The sequence below is a fragment of the Schistocerca gregaria genome, chromosome 2 (assembly GCF_023897955.1).
Source record: "Schistocerca gregaria isolate iqSchGreg1 chromosome 2, iqSchGreg1.2, whole genome shotgun sequence".
In the NCBI taxonomy this organism is placed as follows: Eukaryota; Metazoa; Arthropoda; class Insecta; order Orthoptera; family Acrididae; genus Schistocerca; species Schistocerca gregaria.
In genome coordinates, this window is record NC_064921.1 from 1,051,738,288 (window position 1) to 1,051,765,967 (window position 27,680).

Consider the following 27,680-nt stretch of genomic DNA (forward strand, 5'->3'; position numbering starts at 1 on the left):
TGTATACTCTATGGTACACTTTAGCATCAGGCTTTCTGTAAAGTTCGATGTCAAAGAAAGACTGCACCCCATTCTTTTCTATCTGCATAGTGAATTCGGTTCTGCTGTGCTGATTGTTGAGGTGTTGGTGGAAATTTCTTCCTCTGGACGTGGCCAGATAAAAGATGGTATCACCAACAGATCGGAGGCAACATTATACGCGTAATGGTACGGACTGGAGCGCTGTTTCTTCAAATGCTTCGATGAAGATGTCTGCTGCCGACCGAAACGTAGGTACTTGTTTTACATGCTGATAATTACATGCTGATAATGCGATCACCTTCCCCCATGAACCATGGACCTTGCCGTTGGTGGGGACGCTTGCGTGCCTCAGCGATACAGATAGCCGTACCGTAGGTTCAACCACAACGGAGGGGTTTCTGTTGAGAGGCCAGACAAACGTGTGGTTCCTGCAGAGGGGCAGCAGCCTTTTCAGTAGTTGCACGGGCAACAGTCTGGATGATTGACTGATCTGGCCTTGTAACAATAACCAAAACGGCCTTGCTGTGCTGGTACTGTGAACGGCTGAAAGCAAGGGGAAAGGCCGTAATTTTTCCCGAGGGCATGCTGCTTTACTGTATGATTAAATGATGATGGCGTCCTCTTGGGTAAAATATTCCGGAGGTAAAATAGTCCCCCATTCGTATCTCCGGGCGGGGACTACTCAAGAGGATGTCGTTATCAGGAGAAAGAAAACAGGCATTCTACGGATCGGAGCGTGGAATGTCAGATCCCTTAATCGGGCAGGTAGGTTAGAAAATTTAAAAAGGGAAATGGATAGGTTAAAGTTAGATATAGTGGGAATTAGTGAAGCTCAGTGGCAGGAGGAACAAGACTTCTGGTCAGGTGACTACAGGGTTAAAAAAACACAAAATCAAATAGGGGTAATGCAGGAGTAGGATTAATAATGAATAGGAAAATAGGAATGTGGGTAAGCTACTACAAACAGCATAGTGAACGCATTATTGTGACCAAGATAGATACGAAGCCCACACCTACTACACTAGTATAAGTTTATATGCCAACTAGCTCTGCAGATGACGAAGAAATTGATGAAATGTATGATCAAATCAAAGAAATTATTCAGATAGTGAAGGGAGACGAAAATTTAATAGTCGTGGGTGACTGGAATTCGGTAGCACTAAAAGGGAGACAAGGAAACATAGTAGGTGAATATGAACTGGGGCAAAGAAATGAAAGAGGAAGCCGCCTGGTAGAATTTTGCACAGAGCACAACTTAATCATAGGTAACACTTGATTCAAGAATCATAAAAGAAGGCTGTATACATGGAAGAAGCCTGGAGATAATGACAGGTTTCAGATAGATTATATAATGGTAAGACAGAGATTTAGGAACCAGGTTTTAAATTGTAAGACATTTCCAGGGGCAGATGTGGACTCTGACCACAATCTATTGGTTATGACCTGTAGATTAAAACTGAAGAAACTGCAAAAAGGTGGGAAATTAAGGAGATGGGACCTGGATAAACTGAAAGAACCAGAGGTTGTACAGAGTTTCAGGGAGAGCATAAGGGAGCAATTGACAGGAATGGGGGAAAGAAATACAGTAGAAGAAGAATGGGTAGCTTTGAGGGATGAAGTAGTGAAGGCAGCAGAGGATCAAGTAGGTAAAAAGACGAGGGCTGCTAGAAATCCTTGGGTAACAGAAGAAATATTGAATTTAATTAATGAAAGGAAAAAATATAAAAATGCAGTAAATGAAGCAGACAAAAAGGAATACAGACGTCTCAAAAATGAGATCGACAGGAAGTGGAAAATGGCTAAGCAGGGATGGCTAGAGGACAAGTGTAAGGATGTAGAGGCTTATCTCACTAGGGGTAAGATAGATACTGCCTACAGGAAAATTAAAGTGAACTTTAAAAAATGGGAGATACGATACTGCGTGAAGAGTTTGACAGAGCACTGAAAGACCTGAGTCGAAACAACGCCCCCGGAGTAGACAACATTCCATTGGAACTACTGACGGCCTTGGGAGAGCCAGCCCAGACAAAACTCTACCATCTGGTGAGCAAGATGTATGAGACAGGTGAAATACCCTCAGACTTCAAGAAAAATATAATAACTCCAATCCCAAAGTAAGCATGTGTTGACAGATGTGGAAATTACCGAACTATCAGTTTAATAAGTCACAGCTGCAAAATACTAACGCGAATTCTTTACAGACGAATGGAAAAACTAGTAGAAGCCGACCTCGGGGAAGATCAGTTTGGATTCCGTAGAAATGTTGGAACACGTGAGGCAATACTGACCCTACGACTTATCTTAGAAGCTAGATTAAGGAAGCGCAAACCTACGTTTCTAGCATTTGTAGACTTAGAGAAAGTTTTTGACAATGTTGACTGGAATACCCCTTTCAAATTCTGAAGGTGGCAGGGGTAAAATACAGGGAGCGAAAGGCTATTTACAATTTGTACAGAAACCAGATGGCAGTTATAAGAGTCGAGGGACATGAAAGGGAAGCGGTGGTTGGGAAGGGAGTGAGATAGGGTTGTAGCCTCTCCCCGGTGTTATTCAATCTGTATGTTGAGCAAGCAGTGACGGAAACAAAAGAAAAATTTGGAGTAGATATTAAAATCCATGGAGAAGAAATAAAAACTTTGAGGTTCGGCGATGATATTGTAATTCTGTCAGAGACAGCAAAGGACTTGGAAGAGCAGTTGAACAGAATGGATAGTGTCTTGAAAGGGGGATATAAGATGAACATAAACAAAAGCAAAACGAGGATAATGGAATGTAGTCGAATTAAGTCGGGTGATGTTGAGGGTATTAGATTAGGAAATGAGACACTTAAAGTAGTAAAGGCGTTTTGCTATTTGGGGAGCAAAATAACTGATGATGGTCGAAGTAGAGAGGATATAAAATGTAGACTGGCAATGGCAAGGAAAGCATTTCTGAAGAAGAAAAATTTGTTAACATCGAGTATAGAGTTAAGTGTCAGGAAGACATTTCTGAAAGTATTTGTATGGAGTGTAGCCATGTATGGAAGTGAACCATGGACGATAAATAGTTTGGACAAGAAGAGAATAGAAGCTTTCGACATGTTGTGCTACAGAAGAATGCTGAAGATTAGATGGGTAGATCACATAACTAATGAGGAGGTACTGAATAGGATTGGGGAGAAGAGAAGTTTGTGGCACAACTTGACCAGAAGAAGGGATCGGTTGGTAGGACATGTTCTGAGGCATCAAGGGATCACGAATTTAGTATTGGAGGGCAGCGTGGAGGGTAAAAATCGTAGAGGGAGACCAAGAGATGACTACACTACGCAGATTCAGAAGGATGTAGCTTGCAGTGGGTACTGGGAAATGAAGAGGCTTGCACAGGATAGAGTAGCATGGAGAGCTGCATCAAACCAGTCTCAGGACTGAAGACCACAACAACAACAACAACAACAACAATGCGATCACAAACCCACAAAAATTCTAATGACTGTGATAATGGCCGGAGAAACCTACGTTTATATGCAATAAAACCGTTTGTCAATAAACATATTCAGCCGGCTGATGTGGCTGAGCGGTTCTAGGCGCTTCAGTCCGGGACCGCGCTGCTGCTATGGTCGAGGGTTGTGTGTGATGTCCTCGGGCATGAATGTGTGTGATGTCCTTAGGTTAGTCAGGTTTAAGTAGTTCTAAGTTCTAGTGGACTGATGACCTCAGATGTTAAGTCCCATAGTGCTCAAAGCCATTTTGAATAAAGGTATTCGGCGAAAGATCGACACTAACAACGTCTTAAATGTTATCAAGTTTTATGTCAGCCAAAATTTCTCGCGAAGATGTCAAAAACTATCTATGCTTGAGATTCAAACATGGTTGAAATGGCTGTAAGCACTATGGGACTTAACATCTGAGGTCATCAGTCCCCTAGATGTTCAAATGTTCAAATGTGAATGACATCTTATGGGACTTAACTATTACGGTCATCATCCCTAAGCTTAGACACTACTCAACCTAAATCATCCTAAGGACAAACACACACACCCATACCCGAGGGAGGACTCGAACCTCCGCCGGGATCAGCTGCACAGTCCATGACTGTAGCGCCTAAGACCGCTCGGCTAATCCAGCGCGGCTCAGTCCCCTAGACTTAGAACTAATTAAAACTATCTAACCTAAGGGCATCACACACATCCATGCCGGAGGCAGGATTGGAACCTGCAACCGTAGCAGCAGAGCGGTTCCGGACTGAAGCGCCTGGAACCGCTTCGCCATAGCTGCCTGCTTATGCTTTAGACATCAAACAGCACTGTACTCGATCAGCAGAAATTTGAAAAATTGTTTGATTGTTGTCAGGGGAATTTAAAGGGTGTGCGATGCTTTCTTCTGGATCATCGGTTGGTTGGTCGATTTCGGGGAGGGGACGAAACAGCGAGGTCATCGGTCCAATCGAGTTGGGGAGGGACGGGGAAGAAAGTCAGCCGTGCTCTTTCAAAGGAACCATCCCGGAATCTGCCCGAAGTGATTTAGGCAAGTGACGGCAAACCTAAATCAGGATGACAGGACGTGGGTTTGAACCGTTGTCCTTCAAGATCCTTTACGTAAAATGTAAACAGGAACCATGTTATCACACGCTCCCTTGGGATACTCCGGAAATTACCCTTACATCAGTCGACTTTGTTCCGGAAGAGACACGAAGTGTAAACGAGACAGGGCGAGTTTTAAGCGCGCCCGGTCGCCGGCAGCGTGACGGCCGCGCAGCTCTTCCGCCGCTTGCACTACGTCAGCCACAGAGAGAGGAGCACGTGGTCCGCTGCGCCAGCGCGCGCCCTCCCCACGCGGCGAGACACACAAGCCGACGCGCGCGGCGCCGCTTCCGGCTTCTCGGCTCTAATACCTAGCACGTGGCCGACGCAGTTTTAGGGCGCTTGCGCGAAACGGGATGAGCGACCGACGTAATACTGCATTTTGCCAGTAACGCTGATTTTTCGCGGTGTCAAACGTATTAATTACAGCTTCCGCGAGTCAGTCAGGTCTGCAGGCTTCGTAGCTTTTGCTACACGGTAGCAGCTGTAGCACTGGAAAAATTCCTCGGTTTTGAAACATTCGTTATAGTGCCTTGTTTCGTAGGCGTTACCTGACGCTCAATTTCTCTCTGTTCCGTGCGTTTCGTTTGCTTTTGTGTTTGTGTGTAAAATTTCCGTTGGAGGAGAACGTCTGGAGCAAACGTTTACAAAGTCAGTAGTTGATCAGAACTTGATTGTGATTCGCATTGCACGTCAATCGCATTGTTTTCGCAGATTGTGTTATTATGAAGGATTTTCGTGCAGGTCTATCAGGAAATGAATTAGAGTATATGATTCTACTGAGTCTAATATTTGACTGTGTATCTACACATTCCAATTTTCATGACACTGAACTCCACTCTGAACGTTAAATTTTGCTTTGTTGTTGTCTATTTATGTGCATTTAAGTGAGCTATAAAAGAAATGTAAACAGAAAGATCACTTCTTTACTCGCCGAAGATTTATTTGTGTACTATAACATCTTTTCAATTTTTTTCTATAATTACTATTACTTAGAAGTTTCAACTGTGGATTCAGTTTTAACACAAGCAATGTCAAAATATGAATATTTAAAGCAGAAACTCCGGAATACGTAAAAATGTTTTCCAAATCCAGCTACATATTTGTATACATGAGTTTAACTTGCAAAGCCCACATATTTCCGCCAGTCCAAAGGCAACGGCAGCTGCGCGCCAGACCAGCAGCAGCGCAGCCCCACGTGGACGGTAAGCGCCGCTGCAGCGTGGTAGTCACCAAGCAGGCAAACAGCTGTAGTCAGCGTGGCTACCCGGAGAGGGTAGTTCAGATGAAAGTGCCGAAAGGAAAGGAGCAATAATTAGAAAAGCGACGGATGCTTGTACAACAGCGGCATAAACTTTTGATGGCATTTAGTGAAAATGAATGTTTTAGGCAAAAGATGGCACAAGAGCAAACGAATTAAAAGAGGAATTGGAACAACCACAAAAATGAAATGAGATTTATAGAGAAAATTCACTAAAACCAGAGGTAACATACATATACAGGTGCAGTGCTAACGATACCACATAGTAGCAACAAAAACTAACGACCTTAATAAACACTGCCAAAGACAAAATTTGTATTAAGGAGATCAAGCAAACCAATAATGTAATTGTCCTGGAAACTGCTGCACAAAGTGACACGGAGAAGATAACAAACAACAAAAAGGTGCAAGAGACGCCGATATGTGAACAGCCTAAGAAAAAAATACATTTAATGATACTTTAAAATATCCTAGGGTACACACATGCAATGATACTAAATCCATGCAGAACCCTGAAAATGAACTGACTAAGCAAAGTTTCGAAAGCGGATTTGTAGTACGATTTAGAACAGGGCCAATGGGAAGAAAAGTGGTCCGTCAAGTTATTGAAATGACCCCTGAGATTATAACAGCTCTCATGAAGCGACAAAAAGTATAGCTTATATTTCGTTCTGTTTGACTGAGAGACTAGCAGTGAGACGGTGCGCTGAATGCTAAGACCTTGGTCATCAGCAAGACATGGTGATAAACAAGCAGTACGTAATTTCAGGGCACTGTGAGGGAAAAGGTCGTTTTAGAAAAAGTCAAAATCAAACAAGCGCCAGTGTGTGAGCCGAGTAAACATGCGGTTACAACGTGCACAGGTAACAGAGATGGATGTCACACTTATAACAAGAAGGCAGATCTTAAAAACGGATCATGGGTAGGTGTCTCATAACAGAAGAAAGCAATGCGGGCTCCAATGACACAATCAAGAGCAGTCTGTGTAAGAAACATAAGTCATCTTCGAGCACGAGGAGACACATCGAAAGAGCGAGGAGTTTCTGGCAAAAAGTGAGCAGTAAGTACCATAGAAAAGGACGTGCGACACAGACCGATATTAGGGTGATAAAGGCAAGCCGGATTTGGTTGCAGAAACAGGTCAGTTCTACGTAGAATGCCACAGCACTCATCCCGAGGAAAATACTGCGCTGTCTATAGAAATAAAAGAAATATATGCTAAGGCAGGAAATGAATCTGTGACGTAAATAGAATGCTACTCAGAGCCAGTTCGTACAGGAAACCAACAGCTGCTACAGAGAAGTAGGCAACGGGACACAGCTCGGAACAGATTAAAGACTGATGACTCTTACTACAGCCTTGAGATATACGATATAGTCTGCGAGAAAATACGATCACTAACAGCCTTATCCACTCAAAAGGAATGACGGCACGGTAACAGAAAGCTGGTCACAGCCAGCTTGCGGGCCTGCTAATGGAAACACTGCTTGCAAACGACGAAGAAGAAGGCGAGACAGAAGATCAGCATAGGTTACGAAAAATGTTATGGGGACACTATAGAAAAATACACTTGTGTACCCCTTCGCACAAGAAGAATTTAGGCAAATAATTGTAAGACTGAAAAAGAAAAATCTCCGAGACCGGGCGGGATTCCTGCTGAAGTAATACACGTCTTATGTTACTCATTAGATATTTACAAGGGCATGCTGGAAAGCAATGACTTCGAATTTTGATGTGTTCCTAATATCGGTGGAGGTATTATATGCCACGCATATTACTCGGTCGACTTTCCAGCTACGCTGACGCAAATTGCAACCTCCTGCCGCTGGAGGGCTCGAAATCGTAGCGTGTAACATGGGGGTGTGTAACGTAACTGTGTCGGTGCACGAGAAAGAGCGAACTAAAATCGAGTTTAGAATTCGAAGAGTTGTAGACCCGTGGAACTCCCGCTCCTTCAGCATGATACTGCCAGACCACACACACGAGCGCTGCGACATCTGCACCAATCCGACGCCTTGGTTTTACTGTCATCTGTCACCTTGCATATAGTCCAGATTTGGCCACATTCGATTTTCGTCTGTTTCCAAACTTAAAGAACACCTTTGAGGACTTCACTTTGATAGTGATGAAGCGATGCAAGCAGAGGTGCGGTTGTGGCTCAGTCAACGAAGTCAAAGATTCTACAGTGATGGCATCAACAAACTGGTCTTTCGTTGGGAGAAATGTGTTGATCGACTGGGTGACAATATTCAAAAATACATCTGTAGATACACTATGTGATCAAAAGTATCCGGACACCTAGCTGAAAATGACTTACAAGTTCAAGGCGCCCTCCATCTGTAATGCTGGAATTCAGTAAGGTGTTGGCCCACCCTTAGCCTTGACGACAGCTTCCACTCTCGCAGGCATACGTTCAATCAGGTGCTGGAAGGTTTCTTGAGGGATGGCAGCCCATTCTTCACGGAGTGCTGCACTGAGGAGAGGTATCGATGTTGGTAGGTGAGGCCTGGCACGAAGTCGGCGTTCCAGTACATCCCAAATGTGTTCTATAGGATTCAGGTCAGGACTCTGTGCAGGCCAGTCCATTACAGGGATGTTAATGTCGTGTAACAACTTTGCCACAGGCCGGGCATTATGAACAGGTGCTCGATCGAGTTGAAAGATGCAATCGCCATCCCCGAAGTGGTGTTCAACAGTGGGAAGCAAGAAGGTGCTTAAAACATCAGTGTAGGCCTGTGCTGTGATAGTGCCACGCAAAACAACAAGGGGTGCAAGCCCCCTCCATGTAAATCATATTGAATTCCAGCATTACCGATGGGAGCGCCACGAACTAGTACGTCATTTTCAGCCAGCTGTCCGTATACTTTTGATCACGTAGTGTATCTAGACGTATTCCTGGACGAACGTCGTGACTTTGCACATTATATAGACAGGCAGAAAAGGTTCAAACGTGATGTACAACATTATAACCATAGCAACAGGCTATTTCGGTTTCTCTTGAAAAGAATCAGAGCTTACCACAATCTATATTACCGTTAGCCGTAGGATATTTTACGAGCGTTTGGACTAATAGATTACAGGTTGAGGAGGCAGTCTCATAAGTGAGAAGAGTTCAGCGAGGAGTGTTACTAAGATTGACGGGCGCCTACTGCACCTCCCACAGTGATGCATCGTTAGTAATTCTAGGAATATGCCCATTGCACTTGGAAATTAGGAAAAGGGGTGCCATTTATTGGTTAAAAAAGGCAATCGAATGGAAGTAATAAGAGTAATTGGCACTGAGGCCAAATACGAAAAGCTTAATAAAAGATCGCATACAACGACTACGGCAGAATGAATGGGACACTTCAGGCACAGGCAGAACTATATGCGAACTTCTGCCTAACATTAGGGAGAGACTAAAAACGACATTTGTTAACCCGTTGAGTAGACTGATATATTACCTCAACGGTAATGTTACATATCTGCCCAAAATCAAAAGACACATGAATAATAAATACTTGCGCCTGTGACAGTGTGGGCATTCCACAGCACGTAATGAGGGACTGCGCGATTTACAAAGACGCAGCAGGTAATGGCTGTCAGGCATTAAGGACGTTAGGTTCCAAAGCAAAAATGTCCCAATTTTTTTTCAGAAGCTATTTTTTTTACGCAGTGCGCTGTAGCCACTGTCACGAATGATGATGATGACGATGAAATGATAAGGACAAAGCAAACACCTAAAATACAGTCCCAGGGCAGAGAAAATCCCCAACGCGGGACCCCGTGATTCAGAGGTGGCGACGCTAGCCACCAGACCACGAGCTGCGGACACCAGTGACGAGAGAGTCTGCCTGGAGCACCTTGGGCGACACTGCAGCCGCAGTGTCGAGGAACGCCGAGGAAACCTCCACGCTGCGTTGAACTGCCAGTCAGCGTGCTGACATTCCAGCTGGACAACATACACTGAGTTGACAAAAGTCATGGAATACCGATATGCAGGTATGCAGATGGCAGCAGTGACGCTTACACATGGTACAAAAGGGAAGTGCACTGCCGGAGCTGACATTTCTGCTCAGGTGATTCATGTGAAAAGGTTTCCAACGGCCGAACGACGGAAATTAGCACTCTGCAGGCGTAATAGTAGTTGGAGCTCGACGCATGCGTCATTTCACTTCGGAAATCGTTAGGGAATTCAACGTTCCGAGATCCACCGTGTCAAGAGTGTGTACAGAATAACAAAATTCGGGCGTTACCTCTCGCCACGGACAATGCAGTGGCTGAAGGCCTTCACTTAACGACCGAGAGCAGCGGCGTTTGCGTACAGTTATCAGTGCTAACAGACAAGCAACACTGCGTGATGTAACCGCAGAAGCCAATGTGGGACGTAAGACGAACGTATCCGTTAGGTCAGTGCGGCGCAATTTAGCGTTAATGAGCTACGGCGGAAGGCGACCAAGAGGGGTGCCTTTGCTAACACCAGGAAGTCGCCTGCAATGCCTCTCCGAGGCTCGTGACGATGTCGGTTGGACGCTCGATAACCGAAAAACGGTGGCCCGGTCAGGTGATTCCCGATTTCAGTTGGTGAGAGCTGATAATGGGGTTCGTGTGTGGCACAGACACCACAAAGCCATGGACCCAGGTTATCAACAAGGCACTGCACGAGCTGGTGGTGGCTCCACATTGGCCTGGGCTGTGTTTACATGAAATGGACTGGGTCCTCTGGTCCAACTGAATCGATCATTGACTGGAAATGTTTATGTTCCGTTACGTGGAGACCATTTGCAGCCATTCACGTTCCCAAACAACGGTGGCATTTTTACGGATGACAAGGAGCCACGTCACTGGACGACAGTTGTTCGCCATTCACTTGAAGAGCACTCTAGGCAATTCGGGCGAGTGATTTGCCCACCCAGACTGCCCTTCATGAACCCCATCGAACGTTTGTGGGACACAATCGAGAGGTCAGAAGCAGCATAGCTCAGTTTTTCTGCAGGGAACTTCCAACGACTCGTTAAGTCCATGCCGCGTCGGGTTGCTACGCTACGACGAGCAATGGGGCGGATCCAGTAGCGGAAACAATCTTCTAAGCGTTAAATGCGCCATAATAAGTTAACAAAAACAGAACTGATTCTACTGTGCTAACAATACCATCAATAGCTGTGTAACTGATGTAAAAAGTTTTATGGTAGGTTTTAGTAGTGAAGTAGTGTAGTTTTAATACCTTTATAGCATTAGTTTTTTTTAATTAAGTAGGTGAATAAATGGTTAATGGAAAAATTTATTATGATTCAAGGAAGTGTGAGTTGTATGGCCTATTTTAGCTTCTCAGATAATCGCCTATAATTGTGAAGAATAAAGAAATCCTGGGGAGCAGCACGAACCGCGGTGACTGCAGTGTAATCACTGTCTTTGAATAAAGGATAATTTCTGTACGACTCACTGCGTATTTCTTTCAGATACCTTCTATATTGTACTATACCTTTATACTACATTACACTGTACAATAGTTCTTGTTATGCATGGTTCATGTTTCATCAAGCTATGTTGCTTGTCAATGACAAATCAACCGGAAGTTACATTCGTCCTTAAGTTTTGCACACCCGAGGGTGGCCTGCACTATCCGTCCCATTCTGTGCTTTTCAAGGTACTGACGTCGACATCAATGCGGCAGGCAGTTGTTTGCTACTCTACGAAACAACTTTATTTATAAACAAGTATTTTGCATGCATTGCACATTCATCACCTCGCATAGCCTATAATTCCTTTTGTTTTTTCGTCACCTCAAAGTACTCAATTTAGAATCCTCCAAGACCTGTGTAACTTTGACGTTAAGAGGTTGGGAACTCCCTGCACGTTGCTGAATCGCACAAAGAACATTGCGAGACATCATTTGATGCGATGACGTGGGTTGAGTTGCATCTCAAACCATTAAACCTTAAAAAAACTAGGAACTACGAAGAAATTGTTTGACTGGGGCGGATATTGGTAGGTACGTTGTAAATGTTCAGATAAATAAGTGATAACAATTTCAGAGAGAAACTGGATGATATGTCGAAGAAATAGCTTCTCAAATTGAGTCAGTAAAGCGTTGGTCTGTCTGTGGCCCTTGTCCAATGAGTTATTCGGCTTGTCATTGATTGATAGAGTTGTTGGATGTCCCCCTGGGTGACAATGTGCCATATTCTGTGCAATAGGCGCTTTAGATGTTCAAAATCCCCGATGTTTGGAGGGTCCTGGCCCTAATGATCCAAACGTTTACAACTGGGGAGGGATCCGGCGAGGTCGCTGACGAAGGCGGGGTTTGGAAGGCACGCGGACAAGCAGCAGAAACTCCCGCCGTGTGCGGTCGGGCATTATCATGCTGAAACGTATCCACCGGACTGCTTGTCACGAAGAGCAACAAAACGGGGCGTAGAATACCGTCGACGCACCGTCGTGCTGTCAGGATGGGGCGGATGACAAGCAAAGCAGTTCTGCTATGAAAAGAAGTAGCAGCCCAGAGCATCGTCCCTGGTTGTCAAGCCGTGTGGCGGGCCACACACTGGTGCCCCACTGCTGTCCGGGGCGACTCGAGACATGTCTCCAGCCTGGATTTTCACTGACTGGGATAGAGTCGTCTTCAGCGATGCGTCCCACTTCGAAATGAACTGTAATGAGCAGCGAAGACATGTCGGAGACGCCCCAGGCCGCAGAGTCATAACAACTTAATTGGTGACATCTCGTGGAAATCGGGTTTTCTGCCGGATATCAGCGTCTTCCAAACACGATATTTCGACGTCATTGCTTGACGCCTTCATCAGGTGTTCGCTGAGACTGGCTGCTTGCTGCACCGGGTCGCCCGGTGCCTGGTGCTCTGCCTGCCGTTCCCTCGCCGGTCGGCGCCCGCGAGTCGCGCTATCCTGCCGCTCCAGGGGTTCCCTATTCCGTCCGCGCCCAACCTAACTGGTGCCCACCATACGGCCCGAAAGCCAGGAGTCATGGTCTGGGGTACCATTTCTTCTCACAGCAGGATCTCTCTGGTTGTGAACCGCGGCACACTTACAACACAGCGGCACGTCTACCTTACTCTACGCCCCATGTTGTTGTCCTTCATGGTAAGCCATCCTGGGCTTATATTTCCGCTAGATAATGCCCGCCCACACATGGCGACACTTTGTACTGTTTGTCTCCGTGCTTGTTAAGCCTCGCCTTCGTCAATAAGGTCGCCGGATCTCTCCCCAACGGAAAACGTTTGGAGCATCATGGGCAGGGCCCTCCTCCCAGCTCAGGATGTTGACTATCTAACGCGCTAGTTCAACAGAACTGCTTGCGTAAGCCAGAGGTGGAACAACACGTTATTACCTTGGTCAGTTTGTGAAGATCTTTCTCTTGAACAAATCATCCATTTTTCTGAAACTGTAATCATTTCTTTGTCTGTACCTGCACGTAACATCTACCGATTTCCGTCCCATTCGAATAGTTTCTTCGTGGTGTATCTTTTTGTTTTATTTTAGAGTTATTATGATGAAGGTACTCACTCTTCCAGTTTCTGGCCAAGATCTTCAGAGAAGTCTCCATCAAGAGTATCGTATAAGTCATCGACTTCAAGATCCTTTTTTGAACCCAGAACAAAGAGGTCTTTCATCCACCTGAAACGTCACAAAAACAAGAAATACATTAGCTATACACAATGATTGTTTCTTAGCTTTAATTACTGATAATAACTTCATACCAGTGCCTATGAGTTTGTTTTGTACACAACAGCACTGAAGATGATCACTATGTGATTGAAAATCGATTTTGCTATCAATAAACCATCTATATTAAGGCCAACGCTGACCTTCTTTCTAATTTCTAAGAATGCACAGGCATTACTCACACTTCGACACTACTCACACTTTTATAAAGCGCGAATTACTCTGCAATGAATGTCGGCCGTTTTACTAGTGAAACATCGTTTCATACACTAAGATTTTTTCACGTATTTAATACACTCGTCTAAGCCACTACAATAAGGAGAAGCAACAGACAACGTTTTATGAAGGAGTTCGGGTACTTCTGAGAAGCAGTAGCTCGCCTTGAAACATTCAGTAACAACAGATCAGATGGCGTGTTTTGCGTCACTTCGTCGACACAGCTTGGAGAGAGTTACGAGTACACGCGTACCAAAACGAGAATGAGTTCCTCTACCTGCAATCTCATGTTATAGTCGTGCTGTGCCTACAAAAACTTTTACAGCCTGTGATAAGGGCGATCGTGGACCAGCGGCGAACATAACTGCCCCTGACAAAGGGCAAAGGGGCATATACAGTAAGCATCAAACGCTTTTCAAAATTTTCTGTGGTTCTATTGTCTTCAATTCAATTTGAAAATCGTCTGTCTTCAACGCATGGTTCTTGAAGTCTCGTCCTCATGAACTCAGTGCAGCTCGTCGTTTAACGATCCACAGAAGATTCACGGATATCTCAAGGACGATAAGAAACGACGTGCTCCAGCTCGTTCGGTCACACCTTTCGCAAAATCTTCTGTGAATGGTTACATGGTGAGCTACACTGTGGTACCAGATACAAGATTTTAAGAATCCTGTTTTCAGGACACACGATTTTCAACTTAAATTAAAGAAAACAGGGTCAGAAAAAATATTAAAAAGCTATGTAGTTATGCCACACGACTTGTGTTCTTGAGGAGTGTGTTTCAGAATACTTCTCGGAAATCTATACTTAGTGCTTCAGCAACTTCCCTAAATCGATTATAGCAAATAAAAAGTTAACTTCTCTGAAAAGATCACATGCGATTCTTTGTCGTGTGCTTTTTTAGTTCGAGCGTTTGCTCATTTTCTCTTTAATATTCTCGTCTCTACGATGTGTTAAGCTTTAGCCTTTCTCTTCCTTTGATTTTTGAACTTCCAGTTCATTGGTTCCGTTGTTTCAGAAACTCATAGCACCACTGTAAAACATAGTCGTACCAATTCCCCATGTATGAAACTTTTCTTTTCAGTTACCGCCCAGTTGTTGGTGACCTCCTGTGGATTTCTTTTAGTGAGAAAAGATGAATCGGTGGTGGATGTACAGTGACAGACGCTCTAGGAGAGCTGGTTGCCCATTTGGCTGAAGTAGCTGTCATTATTCGTGAAACGCCTCGTTGATTAGATTAGATTAGATTAGATTAATACTTGTTCCATAGATCATGAATACGACACTTCGTAATGATGTGGAACGTGTCAGGTTAATGAAAGATGTCTGTACAAGATATTACATTACATTACATTGTTTTCAGCTTCTCAGATTACCAGATGCCAGGTTTTCATTGATGAAAACGGACGACATTTTCAGCGACATCTGTTTGACAACATTTATTACACGACAGTTTCAACACCGTCTTAACCTTCATGGATTTGTAGCAGGGAAACGGCGCACCTGTGACATTTTAGTGACATAAAACAGTGTTTCTGTTTATCGCCTCTAAACGCACTAAAATGTTATGTGTGTAGCTTTTTATACCCTGCACATGAGAGGTACTCATAAAATTTTAACTATCAACTCCAGAGAAATAGAGTTACGTTCATTCTGTGGCAGCCGGTAATCATGTTCTAATATGCTACAGCCTATTGTACATATCGCACTAAAATTATGCCATTTCTCTTCGAACGTGAACCGGAAATATCATTAAAATTACGGCATTACTCTTCGAATGCGTGCTGATATGCAAATATAACGGACGAAAACATGTTTGGAGCGCTTTCTCCGCCATAACTAGAAACTAGTGTCGATTGCTAAAACGACAATCTGACGCGGAACGTTCGACTAAAACCAGTAAGCGGCGCAGCTGTCTGCTTTCTACTGCGCATGCTCTGTTGTGACGTCAAATCCTCCGGCGCGACGAAAATAACAGTTCAGTTTATGTTATGTAAAATCAATGTATTGGATTTAGTTACAATTACTACCCTGGTAAGTCAAAATACTATAATTAGGCTAATGGTGGTAAAACAAGCGAGCATACTAGGAAATTTACTATGAATGTGTTTTCTGTTGATGACCTGCTAAAGAGGTTATTTTCCAGCAGATCTTTGGAGGAGAAAGTGAGATTTTAGAGTTAAGCATATGAACTTCAAAGGTAAATGTAACAACAGAGCGGCGTGGACGAGGCGTAAGTAACGCTGAACATTTCGAAATACTTGTAAAATATTTTGATTAGCTTCTTAACTGCCCAGAGCCAGTCCACAAGCTCGAACACTCAAATGATCATGAAATTACAGAAGAAAATTCATCCCAACTAACAAGAAACTGAAGAAGTTATTAAAACCTTATAAAGCTTGTTCTAGAAGACTCTACAGGGCACCACGCGACGGCAACGGTGTTACCCTGCTACGTCATCTGAATGGACGGCAGCCTACGTGTTTAACACCTGTTGTGATAGCCAGTCTGAAGATGCTTTAAATAAGGTGAAACGCATTATTGGCAAAATATAAAACAATAAAGCCTGTTTTGCAGCCAAGACCGTATATATCTTCAAAATACAGCAGAACTGTCCAAACGGTCTCAACCAAAAATAAAAAAGGGCTAAAATTGATATTTGAGAAAACTCGGGAAACGCAAAAACTCCCAGGAGAATGGAAGGTGGTGTCGATACATCCACTGCAAAAGAAAGGCAATAAACAAGATGTTAACAATATCGGAGGATCTTCTTTGCAGCCAGTTGCATATAACATATTTTCCAAGATTATACTAGACCGAGTAGAAACTACAGGGGAGAGTAATTTAGGTGAATATCAAAGTGGTTTTATGAAGTGCAGATCATGTTGTAAACAAATAAATAATGTGAAGGGAATCATTTGCCACAGATTACCGAATTTTAAATGTCAAAATTTTTCTTTGAAAGTAAGTGCAGCGTATTGCTCACGTGTGGACTGTGTGGAGTTTTTGAAGGGCAACTGTCCTAACTTCATTCTGGGCGAGAGGTGTAAAGCATAGAATTGTAATTTGTAAACCCTGGTTGAGTTCGTGCAGATACCATCATTTTTTTCATTTTATTTTGTTTCCTTCATTGTTAAACTGTTCTCTTCAGCAGCAGGGTAAATTTTACTGCTGTGTCAGGCAAATCCAGACGGCTAAAAGACTCATTTGAGTTGGCCTGACGCGGCTTAACACTTCCGCTACTGACACTAGTTTGTCTTGGCTCCTGTAACGGCGTGCTACAGTGCTGTGGCGGAAATTTCAGTGTGTATATCTCTTACAACCAAAATGTTCATATGCGTACAGGAAGTAAATAGCCTACGTTGAACTAACTATTGTGTTGTCAACGTTTATATAATTTCATAAGGCCAGAAACATATTATAAGGTAAAATTTACATGTCTTGCCATGGGTGCGTCGTTGTCTAGGGTGTCGGTTCTTGTTTATGCTTTCCAGTTAATAGGTCGAAGGTTTAATGTTTCAGTGAAAGTCGCTGTAATACTGTTGCTTTTTAACATCATCAGTATTATTCGTAAATATTCTTGACACTTTGTACAACACCACTTGTTAAATAAATCCATTCTGCAACATTTCACAACAACCCAAAGGACTTGAAAGTTACAGTAACCAATCTCGACAACAACAAAACTATTACAGAGCGTTTGGTGCCTAAAATTTCTATAAATATTACGTACATAGCTTGCAGATCCTTTTAAGGCGCGAGCCCAAATTAATTTTATTGGTACTGTGTCAGTTGAAATTACTTTTCAGGTACAATTCACATTACGGTTTCTGGAAATAATTATTTGTATTAAGATTTATGCGCCTAATAATTAATTGTGATGGTTGAAAGTAGCAGTTTTGACAATATAAAAACTATCAGCCTGCTGTCGTCGAATAATTGTCGATTGAATTATCGGTAGTAACATTTGAAAAAAAAAGAATACAAAAATTTTGTTTACTTGAAAACTACAGCATAATAACATGGGATTCTTTGTAAAGTGATTTTTGGCTCATTTACGTTAATAACTGTGATTTCTAATTTTCATGATACAAGATCGACGTTGCTAAATCCATAGACATGAAAAATAAAATCATGTTATCAGGAAAATAGTGTTTTGATGACGAAATATATGCAAAATTATCATTAGGTGTTGAATAAATAATTTAAATATAAAAATTAACTCCAGTCAGACAGAAATTTATACGGAATCGAACATATCAACTGAAGTACGTCACGTTCTGGGGAGGCAAGATTTTTAAAAATATTTGTTATTATAGCCTCAGTTGCAAATATTCATACTCAATTATTAGTTTAGGTCAAAAGCGACCTAAACATGTAAGGCATATTATTACCTTCGATCATAAGTATTATTTTATTTTATTTTATATTATTTTTAGGTCTGAAGATGATCATTTCTTCCGACTGAAACTTCAGTAGTAACCAAGTATGGATATTTGCAATGAAGTCTGTAATACAAGGAGCGATCAAGAAGTTCTCGTTTGAGGACGGTCTTGTTGTTGTTGTGGTCTTCAGTTCAAAAATGGTTCAAATGGCTCTAAGCACTATGGGACTTAACATCTGAGGTCATCAGTCCCCTAACTAACCTAAGAACATCACACATATCCATGTCCGAGGCAGGATTCGAACCTGCGACCATTGCGGTCACGCGGTTCCAGACTGAAGCGCCCAGAACCGCTCGGCCACTAACGGCCGGCCGTGGTCTTCACTCGTATTTATTCATTTCTGGTCATGGAGTCTCCATCACTGGGGAACGGTACTGCGCAACGCTGGAAAATAGCGGAGTGCAGTTAAGGCAAAGCGTCTGGCAAAAGAAAGTGAGTTGATCCTCAACAAATGTTACACATTGTGCGTAAACATTCGGGAAGTCCCATTATTGTTCGATTACTTTGTTGGCGATCGTGTATCGTAATTATTGACGATAGTAAAATATCTAGGCCTTTGCATTGCAAGCGATTTAAGGACCACCTAAAACTAATTGTAGGAAAGGCAGATGAGACTTGTCGGAAGCTTCTTAAAGATATTCAATTCATACGCGACGGAGGCATATTACTAAATTTCGTTCAGCCGATTCGCGAGCTTTGCTCATCAGTCTGTGCACTATTAAGACGTAAAATTAATAAAGGTGATAAAAATTGTTCGAAGACGGGCTCCACGTTTCTTCGCGGATTATTTCGGCTAGTACCAGAGCGTACCGGCGACGCTCAATCAATTCCAATGGCAAACGCAACAGAGGCGTTGTGCTACAAGGTGAGGTTTATTGTTACAGTTGTGAGAACGCACAGTTCGTGAAATAACATATTATTTCCTCCAAATTGCAATAAAATCAGGAAAAATCTTGGAGGTAACAGGTTACAAACCGAAACACGATGAATAATTAGGTTCTGCGGCTGGTCCCGGCGGGTGTTCGAGTCCTCCCTCGGGCATGGGTGTGTGTTTGTCCTTAGGATAATTTCCGTTAAGTAGTGTGTAAGTTTAGGGACTGATGACCTTAGCAGTTAAGTCCCATAAGATTTCACACACATTTGAAAAATTAGGTTCATTACAAAAATTTTGTTCGGGGGCAGGAGATGCGACAGCGTCATCAGATTCTTACGTATAACGTGTATTATTTCCAAACCTGTTTGCGGTGTCTTACACACTCAAAGTAGGGGGTACTGCTCACGTTTATCTGTCTCCCTGACAAGGTGTGAAATCTCGTGGTATTCCTGCATTTGTTATATGCCTCCATCGGATGATTTCACTCTTCGCCTTATTTCAGCCCAACAGCCAAGCAATGTTGCACCCAACACGCACCCACAACAGACCAGATAAACACAAGGCAGGAAAGTCGTTAAAGGATGGTAATTACGAAAGCGTCTGCAAGTAGAACGGTCGTGATAGCCACCGTAGGTTATCCAGCCAAGACTGGCCGAAAGCTTACTTCGCTTTTTACTTATATTTTAGGAGACTGCAGATGACACCGATTCGTGGGCTGAGTTCAAGGTCTGTTATAGGAGAAAGCAAGATTGACCGAGATAACAAGTGACTCATACGCAGTTTAGAAGAAGAGAAATATTTTATTGTGAAATATGAAGTTAACAAAACTTCGATGTACTAGTAATGACAATCCCTTGAAACCGTATGATTTTAGTATTTCCTACAACAGCACACAATGTGTTCCAAATGATTCATCTGATTTCGCACACGAATGCAGACAGTGCCACGTGGTAAATTTTAACTTATGTATAGAAACAAACGTTTTACTTTCGCGTTAGTTGTAAGTTGTTGGTTCATATCGTTGCCGGTAGGGGTCTCCTGCTGCAGCTAGCTTGCTCGCTCTTTCATTACCCAATGTGCGTTGTAAAATTATGTCTGTCCATCGAGCGAATTTAACTGGATAAGTTCTCCAGAGAATGAAAGACTGACTGTAATTGTAAGAGTCGCGCGATATGAGGTAACCCGCCATACATTGCTATTGCGATCCGATATACTCAAAAGCGGTCAGACATTTTTTTAGCCCAACCACGGTGAAACAAAATATGAGATACAATGTGAAAACAAAATGTGTATCACTTATGTCTTGTCTGTCTGTATGTGTAGACGCACGTTATTACAGTTCTTTGTAATTTATAATTAAAAGTATGTACTGTGAATAGTTTCGATGTGACACCTCTCTATATATCAAGAAGTACGACATATAAAAAGCAATGGATATTTGCCTGTTTCTGAGGAATTGTAATTATTAGCGCAAAAGCTGGTTTATGTGGCATTGTCAGCCACGATAATGTGTGAAAAAATATTTAAAGTAAGTTTCTCTTTACTTTTATTGAAAAATTAATTCTAAACTGAATGCAGTTATTTGTCGTGTTGTTTAAATAGAAACCAACAGTTAATTTCTCATGTCCTAAGTTCATAAATGTTTGTCGCTTTACTGCAAGTGTTCATAGAAATCATCGACGGTTCCACAGGACGAAGGAAGCTGAAAGACGTTATAATCAGCAAACTACTATTCGTCAGTGAATGGTAATTCGCTGTACTTTATTTCCAAACTTAGGTCCCTTCGGTAATCTTGTTGAAATTCGGCTCAGAAGCTATCCAGCGAAGATTTGATTACAATTCCCGTTTGTGTTTTACAGAAAAGTGTATCAAAAATTATTGCTCGCTTCTTTCAAGAACCCGACACGTCATTGCACGGAACAAGATGCGCTTATGTTGATATCCGGCGTACTCGCACGAGGCTAAAAAACATCCTCTAAAACATCAGGTACCATAGTTAACAGCAAAATACTCTCTCCATTTCCCTCAGCCCCCCCCCCCCCCCCCCCCATTCAAAATATTTGTAATAAATAATATACTGGCGCCGGAATAGGGACGCAACCGAAATATTTGCTTGCGAACTTGTTCTGAAACGCCACATATATATTTATTCTAAGAGTAGCTAGTGAAAAAATTTCTAAGTTGTGTGGCATTAATTTTGTCTTATTATTTGACGCACGATGACAATACTGCACGGAGTCATAAAAGCAGAAACCAAATAAGACGGATGAAAACGGGGAAAATTTTTAACCACGTTAGAATTTATAACCAAGTTAGCCGACCGACAAAGAAAACCACAGCGGTGAGTACTATTTTTAATTCTTCCAGTCGTACCTCATTAGTATCCAATAGCGGCCGAAACATCTGTGAATCCCATCAAATCCCATCCTTTTTCACGTAATTTCCTGCCTAAAATCTGTTTTCAGAAGAAATTGGCTTTGTAGAAGCATTAGCTGCATTACGATAATAGTTGTAAAATTTTCATGTCTAATTGTTGTCATCCATATTCGTTCACGGCGTTGTAAACGGCTTTGGAATTCTTTTGTTTTATTTCTGGCGCATCCATGTTGTCTTCGTCTCTAGTGTCGCCAGTTGTTTCTGACGTATGAGTTACGTTGACTGTTCCAGTAGGCTACAATGAGCACATGCTAGCCTCCTTATCGCTCTGTTGACAACTGACGAGCGTTCAAATTCCTTGCCACGCCCCAGATGACCCTGACGAAACGACCGACGTGCTTATCACCTCGGATCAAGGCTTACGACAGCACGTACCGACAGTACTTCTGAACGTACTGGGCAGATACACACCAATTTAAAAGAAGCTGATTCGTACACATATACATTTACAAACTTCTAGTTAAAGACAATCATTAGATTTACTCCTGTTGTACAATACTTTTTTACAAATAACTTATTAAATAATGTAATGCCACACTGTTCACTCATATCTCACTATCAGTCGCTGCACACACTGTACACACATTGTTTCGTAACACTTCACTCACTACACACACAAACACTGGTGATCTCTGGGCCATTTTCTGTACCACAGCTTCCTATTTGCTATCCTGAAAAACTGAGTCAGCATCCCTCTATAATGAGTGAGATGTTGAACTCAGAAAGAGCAAGAGGTGTTAGTAATGTGCAATGCATAACTTGGGGGTAAGTTTTTCTAGAAAAAGAAAAAAGAAGGGAAAAACAATGTGTGGAGGTGTTATGTGGAATGTTGGTTGTTTTATAATAATTATTTTTATTTTTAGTATAACATTTTTTATCAAATCCCTACTCTGTTTTGTCTAAGTAATCCTTCAGTGTATAAAATGTATTGCATAACAGGTACTTTTTAGCAGCCTTTGTAAATAAGTGTATTTTGCAATTTTTTATGTCATTTTATTGATATTTTCGTGTTATTTTAGTGATAATTTTGGGTATTTTTAGATCATAAAATCTGGGCCTTGTGCGGTTACAGGTCCTCTTTCACATTCATATACTAAATGAGTTCTCACCAGAGGCAACTGATCCCAATGGCAATCCTCCCCCGTCCCATCCACTGGCCTGCAGTCGTTTCTTGTTTACATGTCCAGTTTCGACCATAGGGGACGTCTATCGACTTTCGTGGTCGAATCGAGTATGAACGCAGTGAGGCTCCCTTAGCACGAAGCTCGCATCTGATATACTCCCTGCGGTTACTTAACTGATCCTTAGAAATAATGTGACAGGTTGCTATTTTTTAATAGCTAGTTACTTTGAGGCATGAAAGTGTGACTAACCAGGATATGTTCATTTCAGAAATGGTGTCTGTAAATACACAATCACTGTGTGTGTCTCATTAGTATTAATAAATCGAAATGTAGGCTACTTATGGCTTGCACACCAGTGGATAAATCACATCTTGGCTCATCTTGTTCTGTTTGATCTTCTAATTGACATCGTTTTAATTGATGTTTAGTCATTTGAGGACCTTATACATAACGTTATGTCGTCTAGTTAAACGTTCATTGTAGTAAAGAATAATAAATGTAGTTTTACCATAGCACACCTCTGAAACCATGGAGTATTGTTGTGACTGTGGTAGCCATTCTTACATACAAATTACAGCAACAGCTCATTACCTTCGTTTGGTACATTCATTGTAATTTTGGAAACTGTTGCTGCCTTTCCTTTGTTTGAAGGTTAGAACCTACCAACTTCATTCTCGTCATTTTCATATGTGTCATAAAAACTACTTACCTGTTTGTGTAGATTTCCCAGTGGTCAAAGGGTGCTGGTTGTTTGAAGTATATTCTAATTTGTGCGAAATATTGTAATTCACTATGAGAAAAATGAACGTCTACCTTTGAACTTGAAAGTAACCGGAACAACGTGAAACAACAGCAGAAGGAACATTACTGTACCAGTACCAGAGCCACAATACATTTCTTCCGCTTACGTACTTTAATCGAAAATGTTCTTGTTCGGAAGAAATTTCCCAAAATATCTAGCTTGTAAATTTTCCTTTGACTTTATAGATGACGGAGACGAAGGTGCCTTTAAATACTTTTCAGATCTACGGTATTTTCTATGTTTTATATTCTTAGTGGCGTTAAGTTTGTTTTACAAGATGATCAGTATGTTTCGTATATTTATTGGCATTTGAGTATTTCATGTTTAATTTGTAAATTATTGACAATGATAACTGACTCCTGGGAGAGATCCATATATATATATATATATATATATATATATATATATATATATATATATATATATATATATATATATATATCGGATATTACAGAGCACACTTTGAATTAATAAGAAGGACCCACAATCTTTTAGAAAAGCGCCAGTAAAGAAAAATACACTGATAGGAGCAGGATTCGAACTAGCAAACAAACTATATTCTAATTTGAAATTTCCTGTCAGATTAAAACAGTTTGCCAAAGCGAGACTCGAACTTGGGACATTTGACTTCTGCACCCAGTTTAATTTGCCAGGAAGCTTTGTATCATCGCACTCTCCGCTGCGGGGTGAATATCTTATTCTTTATTCTCCTTCTCCATCTAACTTCCCTACCCACTATACCAATGTGGATACTAGCAATATGTGACTGTTTTCCTGTTATACCTACTGAAGATTTTGCTCGGTGATATATTTTTATTTTACATTTAATTACAACAAATCGTACCAGTAACGACGCGTTTTCGGGTGCCTATATTCGTAGGAGACACGTCTTAATTGAAAACCCGTCAAATACGAGATTTAGCTAAGTGGCGAAATCCAAATTGGTTTCACCCACTTCTCAGAACACAATACGATCTCGAAAGTCGATAGACATCCCCACGATTTGAACTAGGCATGTACACGTCACTTTACTCATCACAGTGACGTCACAGAGAAGTGTCACCGAGGTTAACCCAGCGTCTCCCGCATCCAGGAGGAAGATTGGTTTTCCTTTGTATCTCTAAATCTCTGCAAGCAAGTGTTGGAATGGTTTCCTTCGAAAGAGCACAGCCGATTTCCTTCCCCATCCTTGAAACAGTCATAGTTTGTGCTCCGTCACTAATGACCTCGTGGTTGACGGGACGTTAAACCCTACGCTTCCTTTTATTTATTTCTTTTTTCCACTCAGCACTATACTATTATAAATATTTTGAAAGGGGGGAAATGGAAAGAGTATTTTGCTGTTAACTATGGTACCAGATGTTTCAGAAGATGTCGCATTTTAGCCTCGTGCGAATACGCCAGATTTCGACAAAAGCGCACCTTCTTCCGTGCAATGACGTGTCGGATACTTGAAAGAAGCGATCAATAATTTTTCATACACTTTTCTGCAAAACACAAACGGGGATTGTAATTAAATTTTCGACGGATATCTTATGAGCCTGGTTTTCAACAAGATAACTGAAGGGACCTAAGTTTGGAAATAAAGTACAGCGAATTACCATTCACTGACGAATAGTAGTTTGCTGATTATAACGTTTTTCAAGTTCCCTCGTCCTGTCGAACCGTCGATGATTTCTGTTAACACTTGCACTAAAGTGACAAACATTTATGAACATAGGACATGAGAAATTGACTGTTGGTTTCTATTTAAATAACAAGACAAATAACTGCATTCAGTTTAGAATTAATTTTTCAATATAGGTAAAGAGAAAGTTACTTGAAACATTTTTTCACACATTATCGTGGCTGACAATGCCACATAAACCAGCTTTTGTGCTAATAATTACAATTCCTCAGAAACAGGCAAATATCCATTGCTTTTTATATGTCGTACTTCTTGATATATAGAGAGGTGTCACATCGAAACTATTCACATTACATACTTTTAATTATAAATTACAAAGAACTGTAATAAATTGCGTCTACACATACAGACAGACAAGACATAACTGGTACACATTTTGTTTTCACATTGTATCTCATATTTTGTTTCACAGCGGTTGGGCTAAAAAAATGTCTTTGACCGCTTTTAAGTATTTCGGATCGCAATAGTAACCTATGGCGTTCTGCGCCCAGAACGGGTCACGTCATATCGCGCGACGTTTACAATTTCACTCAATCTTTCATTCTCTGGGGAACCTATTCAGTTAAATTCGGTCGACGGAAACACATAATGTTACGTGGCCCCCAAATGCATCTCGTCAGATCGAGAGGTATGTCAAGAGGCATTTCCATTCGTAACATTATGTGTTCCACTATTTACAGATTCTTACATTGAAGAACATTTTCATTGGACAGGGATAACAACTGAAATCAATTACTGGAAAAAGAAATAAAATTTTACAAGTTTGACAAAATTTGAGGCTTATAACTAAGAGTGCATATGTATAAATTGGCGTCAAAAATTTAACAATGGAAGCTTTGGAAGCTTTAGTTTTCGAGTGAAAAGTATTGACAAATGTTCAAGATATGTACATGAATACATCAATTTCCATACATAAAATGCTTATAGTTAAGAATTCAGTCAAGTCAGCACTGCACTGATACAGATGCATGGCATTAGTAGGACATAAGCCTTCTTTAAGCATTTCATCGTTTGATGACTAAGCGCTAGTGAGAAAAAGCTTGGTCACGAATGGATGGCATTTCATCCAGGTAGTTAATGGCATCATATGGTTTACATGAAACAGAATGAATTATATCTTAATATTTACAGGTTTTGTGGAGAAGGATCATAGGATCAGTGATGTATCATCACTACGATCCTTTTCCTTACGTTCGTGGTGTCTTTCTTATTTTAATTATTAGTTCACATAGGGCGACCGCTGTGGATCACACTTGCTTGACTTAGCATTTTTGATGACGCCATTCGCTCGGGAATGCTTCAAAATGTTGTGCTGCAATAGCGCCTGTGTATTGTCGTTTGTTCGGATTATTGTGGGGCACGCATACGATGGAGAGTGTGCGCGCACATGCTCCAAAGGTTGGCCGCCTAACACTGTGCGGTATGACGGTTGACGTGAAGAGCCGTGTGATCACTCGATACAAATCACATCGCTTCCTACACATCTGGCCACGGGTGCATCACAGCCGTGATTTGAACGTAAGTTGGCTGCTCCAACACCATACCAATACGTGCTCGCTGAATTTCACCTTTGGTAGCACAATTGAAACGAAGCACACGTGCATTTGCCACTAAACACACGAGGTCATTGACGATTTCTAGGTGCACTTTATGCAATCGCAGATCGATGAGCGTCAGCTTTCTTGAAGACTAACATTTTATTAAAGTGACACAGTCACTTTGCATCAACAAGATGGTATTCATAGGATTACACCCGTTATAAGAACAATTATTTGTAGATAGTCACCTTACAGAACCCGAAATTGTCTCATATGTCAAAAAGCAAAGCCCTTCAATCTATCAAACGCTCTTCCTCTAAACCCCATCTTACCAGCAATACCTAATCAGATAATAGGAATTGATCTCGCTGGTCCATATCGACTTGGACGTGGCGGCCTGAAATACATTGTTTGCCTCATTGACCTATTTACAAAACACTGAACCAAGAATCGGGCGACTTGAACGAGACAACTTCCCCCGTTTCGGAATTCCCGAATCGATACTTTCCGATAATGGCTCTAATTTCGTTTCCAGTCAGTTGAGATACTTTTTAGGCAATAATCACATCAAACAGATCCATATATCACAATTTAGATCAGAGAGCAGTCAGGCTGAACGTGTGTTTAAAGAATTCAATCGTTTCATTAGGACGTACATACCAAATCAACAGACAAAATGGGTTGAATATGTAACAACTTTTGACGAAATCGTAAATAACTTGCCACACTTCACCACCGGTTTTACTCCAAACGAGTTGATTTCTCAGCGAAGAGAACAAAATGAATGGATTAACCCCGTTCCCAAAGTACAAAATGCAACCCAAATCTTGATGCAAAAATCCGACAAGCATTAATTTCGCTCACTACTCAAGCTCAAATCCGCAAGAAAGCTTTCGACGCCAACGTACATAAACAAGGTGAAAAGGTACTCTTGAGAACACATTTTAAGCCATCACGTATTCTTAAGAAGAACCACAAATGCCAGTCGCTTTTTCGGGGGCCGCATGTAGTATTAAGGAAGCCTCACGCTGTATGCTATTTAATAGCAGACTCGGTAAGT

General features: G+C 41.7%; 1 protein-coding gene across 2 annotated transcripts in view; it reads right to left on the reverse strand.

Moving 5' to 3' along the window:
* The window catches only part of LOC126335576 (ATP-binding cassette sub-family C member 4-like), a 276,697-nt gene that overhangs the window by 161,818 nt on the left and 87,199 nt on the right, over positions 1 to 27,680 (reverse strand). For both annotated transcript variants that reach the window (XM_049999007.1, XM_049999006.1), the window contains exon 2: positions 13,340 to 13,450. In XM_049999007.1, the coding sequence (XP_049854964.1) occupies positions 13,340 to 13,450 (111 nt within the window). The remainder of the gene's footprint in view (positions 1 to 13,339; positions 13,451 to 27,680) is intronic.